This window comes from Dromaius novaehollandiae, chromosome 12 (assembly GCF_036370855.1).
Source record: "Dromaius novaehollandiae isolate bDroNov1 chromosome 12, bDroNov1.hap1, whole genome shotgun sequence".
Classification (NCBI taxonomy): Eukaryota; Metazoa; Chordata; class Aves; order Casuariiformes; family Dromaiidae; genus Dromaius; species Dromaius novaehollandiae.
Window position 1 is genome coordinate 3,705,484 of NC_088109.1, and position 5,648 is coordinate 3,711,131.

General features: G+C 48.9%; 1 protein-coding gene across 1 annotated transcript; it reads left to right on the top strand.

The window, feature by feature from the left end:
• Positions 1 to 526: 526 nt before the first annotated feature.
• MUSTN1 (musculoskeletal, embryonic nuclear protein 1) lies at positions 527 to 5,290 on the top strand. Its single transcript, XM_026105353.2, has 3 exons — positions 527 to 796; positions 3,835 to 3,955; positions 4,829 to 5,290. Exons 1-3 carry the CDS (start codon positions 788 to 790, stop codon positions 4,933 to 4,935), a joined length of 237 nt encoding a protein of 78 aa, XP_025961138.1. The 5' UTR covers positions 527 to 787; the 3' UTR covers positions 4,936 to 5,290.
• Positions 5,291 to 5,648: the final 358 nt, after the last annotated feature.

Here is a 5,648-nt window from a genome sequence, read left to right on the forward strand (position 1 = left end):
ATCTTACACTTTGAAGACAGCTTTGCTACTGTCAGTGTGTGTGGTGGGGGGCACTGAATTTGTCCGAGTAAGCTGTTCCTGTTCCTGTGAGGGGTGAAATGATTAAGTTTTCTAATCCTGCTGTAAGTAGCAAGTGATTTTATCCTCGCGAGTAGGAGCTGACATCAGAGCAAGTTCTGCAACAGCACTGTAAGGGCAAAACCATGTGTTTTATTAATGATCCAAAATGCACAAAGCACTCTTGTGTTAAATACCCTGTGCAAAATGATTGAGGACACAACGTTATGCTTCTCATGTCCAGTTCCTACGATGCGTCTAATGTTTACAGAACACGTGTTTTATTGTGCTGGGAAAGAAAGGCGCTCCTGTTTTCTTCCCATCGGGAGAATCCAGAGTCCGTTTTGTGCCTGTAACAAAGCTTTGCCTTTTAAAGCTATAAATAGAGCCCCAGCGGGCTCCCCTGGAAGCCGCCTTGCAGCAGAGCGGGTCGGGCTCCCAGGGCGCCCGCGGCCCCAGCTGTCGGCCCGCGTCAGGCCGGGCCGCAGCCACCGCACGGCGCCGGGAATGCTGCGCGCCCCAGTCATCCCTAAGAATAAACCTCCGGGCAGCGGCGGCCCGCGTCAACCTGCATCATCCCGGCTCTGCTTCGGGAAAATGACCCGGCTCGTGACTTCGTGGTGATGCTCTATATAAGCGCAGGGGATAACAGCGGCAGAGGGCACAGGCGGAGCGGCTCGGAGCAGGGGAGCTACCGCGGGAAGGCCACCGCCGAGGCAGCGCTGCCGCCATGTCGCAGGTATGGGGCGGCCGGGACGCCCGGCAAATCCCGTGCGGTTTGGGGTGGTTTGCACCGAGTGGCTTATTAGCAGTGATTCTCATTACGCAGTGAATTCAGCTTTTTTGATCTAGTTGACCTATTTCATTATGTCGAAGTACTTAAACGCTTCGTCTACATAGCTGAACAAGTAAATTGTCGTGAGTGATTATCTGATGAAGAAAGCAAGCAGCTACCCTCTGCATGGTTAATTAACTTAGCCTTTAATAGTCTGTTTTACCACAAATATTATAGGAAGGGGAAAAAATATTTCTATTGCTCTGGTTTGGAGTATTTCACTGTGGGAACAACTTCTGCTTTTGCAGTGCGCTTTCTCAGGCAAAGAATTGAAATTCATGCAGAACATACGCAAATCGGCAGCAGTTTTGAAAGGAGGTGGCTCTTCTGACACACGCTCTCTCTTCTTTAAAGCAAAGCTTAATATAATAACACACAGGAAAAAAGGGGATATGACTGGAAATTACAGCTATTAAGATGAAATACCTGAGACTGAAATTTTGTGCTATGCATTTCTCACGCTCAATTTGTAACTAGTCGTTTGGCTTTACCGCGCTCCCCAATTGTCAGTGTTTCAGAGTGATCCTAAAATTAGCTCAGGATTTTTGAGTTCTTCGCATGCTGTCCTGCTTTCAGCACAGGTTATACGCACCCGACGCAGACCTCCTCACCACGAGAGTTTTACGTGGTGGGTAAATTGGAGAGGAAGAGTATGGGAAGGGGAGAGGAGGGGAATCCTTTGAAGCCACGAGAAGAAATCGGTTCTGCTTATTCTCTTTACTCCAGATGAAACGAGCCTGGCAAGCCAAGTCTCAGCTCTTGTAAACCGACACTTTGACTTGTGACAGGAGGAGATAAAGCGCAGGGCGGGTGCTGGCTGCGGGGAACGGCTTCTGGCAACCCCTGCTCACAGAGCCACTCGCTTGGCAGCCGGGAGCAGCAGTGCGGCTCCGGCGCTGGCAGCTGCTGGTGGCACCAGGCCCGGCCGTCGCCCTCCGAGGCTCCTGACGACCTTCCCTCTGCGGCGTTTTTGCTTTTTAGCTGGGGGCTAACTAGTCCAGCGTAACCATCCCGCTGGAAAATCACCTGTAATCGAAGCGGGAGAGGTTTTACTCTGAAATAGCTGGGTGAATTCACGGCTTCCGCCTCAGAGCCCCTGCACTGCCTCCTTTCCCAGCCCTCCCCTCCCAAAGAAGTCCCTTGCCCTAGTCGGGGGAGAAAGCCTGAAGTTGTGGTCTCTTGCCAACCAAAGTTAAGGAAACGATTTAGCAGGTTGCTTATTCCTGATGAGGAAACAAGTTGCTTTGCTGTCTGTGCTGGAAGACCACAGGTCTGCTCTCACGCTCCATGCGCCGGGTCGGAGGCACCGGGAACCGCTCCATCGCGTGCCGGTTCCCCGCACAGATGTACGAACCAGCCCTGGCCGTGGAGGAGCTACTTGGTGACCAAGCGAACTGGCCCAAGACGGTTATGAGTTTAGAAGGGTTTGATATCAGCCCTTTCCCCTTGCTCTCTTTGGCTCCTTGTAGGGTGTTTTCCCTAGAGATCTTGCAGATGTTTTGTTTCCCACAGCACATGTAAATGGTACTGACAGCGAGCTATTTTTGAGCGTTCTTGGGAGTTTAGAGCCAGCGGGAAACATGCTGAAATCTCCAGGGCAGCCAGCCTTCCCCTGCCAAGAGCCGTGCTTGCATGCGCCGTCCCCGTAAGCGCTCTCAAACTTATGGTCAAGTCCTTCTCGGGCGCTTGGGGGGTTTGATTGCTTGAACCACACAACCGTTCTTAGCTTTGCAGGTACTGACCTAGAAATGTGTAAGTAGGATCCACCACTGCCAAAATCCGAACATGGGAAACCCTATGTACGTAGCAATGGACAAAGAAGTTTCTTGTCAGTGGTTCAGTGCACAAATATATTAAAATTGGAGTTTGGGGACATTTAATTACGCCTCCCGTGAGGGTGGTGGGGTCTGCCAGCTGAGGAGCTCCCTCTGCCCACCGCTTTGAGGTCTGCGTGGTGGGACCTTGGCAACCCAGCCTTGAAACAGTAAACAGAAGAGGGGATATTAATAGCACCGATGGCAGCTGACCGATGTTGTGTGTGAATCTGAAATGGTGATTTAAAGGTAGGAGTAGGCTGGTATTTTTGAATGTTATCCTGATTTTCGTCTGGCAAGATAAACTGTCCACAGGTTTGTCCTTGGACATGCTAGTGCCCCACCTGATGGCACATCTGCTTCTGTTTCAGATTTTCTTTTCCTTCTTCAGGCTTGGTGTTTCAGGTGTGTTCAACACATGCTTGTAGACAACACCTTTGAGTGCTCAGCTCTAAATCTAGAGGCTGAGGTCTGTAATGGTCAGTTCTCAAGTGTCCTTTGTGGTTTCTCTTACAAGTTTTTCCTGAGTCAGGTATGATGAATAACTGTGGGTCAAGCTTATCCCAGTGAGTGGACACAAAATAATTTAGTAATGAAGATGTAAGGGGTGGGGGTTTTTTTTTGTTTGATCTTCCTGAACATAAGTTAGATTTTTTTTAATTAGCAGCCTGTCTTGATCTTCACTTGCAAAAGAACCCGGCAGAGCTGCAGAATTGGACAGAGAAAATTCAAAAAAGAAAGTTATATATATATATTTTTTTTCCCCCCGCACTGTCTCTTTCAAAGGTTGTGCCATCAGACACATTCAAGTCCAGATTCATGGTGTAGTGCTGACTCTCTGATACTTCAGAGGAGCTTTCAGGCACTTTGCAGGAAGGTGGGAGGTTTGGGGATTTTTACCTGGCCACTGAATGTCTGTGTTGGGTTTGCTCCCCCTGCACGGTTTGGCTACCTGCAGTTGTGCCGCTGTACAGCTGTAAAGGGCAAAGTGCCTGTGTAATCCCAGGGATGAAATAGATGGGCTGTTGAATTAGCACCTCTGGGTGTTGTAGCCTTGGGCTAATGCGGCTTTATTTCCTATGTTTTTAAACTTGAAATACTGATGTGTGGGCAATACGTCTGTCTTAGCCGGCGCCCGTGAAAAAGAAGCGTCCGCCAGTGAAGGAAGAAGATCTCAAAGGAGCCAGAGGAAACCTTTCCAAAAACCAGGAAATTAAATCCAAAACCTACCAAGTCATGAAGCAGTGCGGTAAGCCTCTCCTCCCTGCTAGAGACAATTAAGCAATCTTCCAAAGTAAATCGTTAACTTAGTTTCTGTCTTCAGCCAAGGGGTACTCCTCCGCAACAGCAGCCAGCGGTGCGCACGTACCCTGGCCTGGCTGCACAGGCCCTTTGGACCCACGATCTGCCCACTCGGGTCTCACCAATAGGTGCCAACAGGGCTCTGCTTCGAGTGCTCTTTCTCCCTGACTCCGCTTTGCAAAGGGGGGAGGTGGAGCCCTGACTTTGCCTCCTGAGTCAAGGTTCAAAGCAAGTCCTGGTCGCGCGGTCCGTGCCAGTGAATGTTGAAGGTCTGGAGGCTTGGTCATAGATTAGGGGCTTTCTAGCCTCTTTGGTGGGTGGGTTTTACATGTTTGAGATGAAACACCTGGGGGGCAATAAAGGACAGAAGGTGAGAGAGGACTTCAAAACGGAATACTCTCCTCATGGTGCTCTGCTTCTGTGTTGCCCTTCCATCACTAGAGGGGAGGTACAAGCAAAACTGATGAACTTCAACCCTTTTTCAGCACGATATCCTGAACTTCAAACTAGTTTCTGAGTTTCTAAAGCACCTGCAGGGAATCCCCTCCCTGGGGAGGGGTGGTGACCACCTACAGGTACTGGGAGCCTGCCCCGTGCTTGGAACAAGAGCGTGATGTTTTAAGGTTTGGGGTAACGCAATGACAAGCCCAGCCTAGCCGTCAGCTCCGTGTCCTCAGGTGCAAATGCCAGGTTTGGATCCCGGTAAAGGTGATAAATTATTGCTGCCAAATGAATGCATGTTTTAGCAACACTGGTGTTACTGCCGTAATTCTGTGTGCTTCTTCCCTGACTGCCTCCTCTTCTGCTTTTCCTTTTCAAGAACAAATGGGCTCTGCAGCACCTTCCATATTCAGCCGAGATCGGACAGGGGATGAAACAGTCTTTGCGAAGCCTAAAGAAGGGCCGGCCAAGAGCGTCTTTGGCTGACAGCTGAGCTGGACGTGCATCACTTATGTAACTGTTGTAACATTTTCCCAAATTGCTGTTCCTTACGTTAAACTCACTGCAGAGCTAAATAGTTAACTTAATTTCTACTGTAAGTCATTAAATAGGGAAAGGACTCATGTCTAAGGGTAAAACGTCCTTTTTAATTTTTATTATGTTTTCTATGTGTTGGATGGTGTTTGCTATGATGGTTTAATAAAAAAAAAATTGGACACAGCTTGGCACACAGTAATGACCAATTTCAGCTTATGCTTTAATGAATTCTGTGGATTTTTCAGCATTGCAAGCTATGATCTAGTCTAACCATCACATGTAAAGAATAAATATTCAAATGACATGGTTTTAGTGTCAGTGCAATTTCTTCAAACTGTGCTTTTGCAAACAGGGAGGCAGAGGGAGGCAAGGAGGAGCTGGGTTGTGGGAGTGACAGAAGTCTGGAGACTTCAACTGAAGAAAAAAAAAAAAAACAACCCCCCCTACACACACACTATTTTGAAAAACATGTCATCAGATTCTTACGGCAGCTTTGCTTTTCTGGCTACTTTGTTTCATGGAAAATTCCACCCCGGCCACGCAGTGCCCCAAGGGGCTCTGCCAGGGACATGACGGAGTCCTCCAGCGGTGTTGCATGACAGCACCTTCTCCACATCCATCCCGGAAAGGGAATTCCTGCAGCATGACCCAGAAGTCCCAAT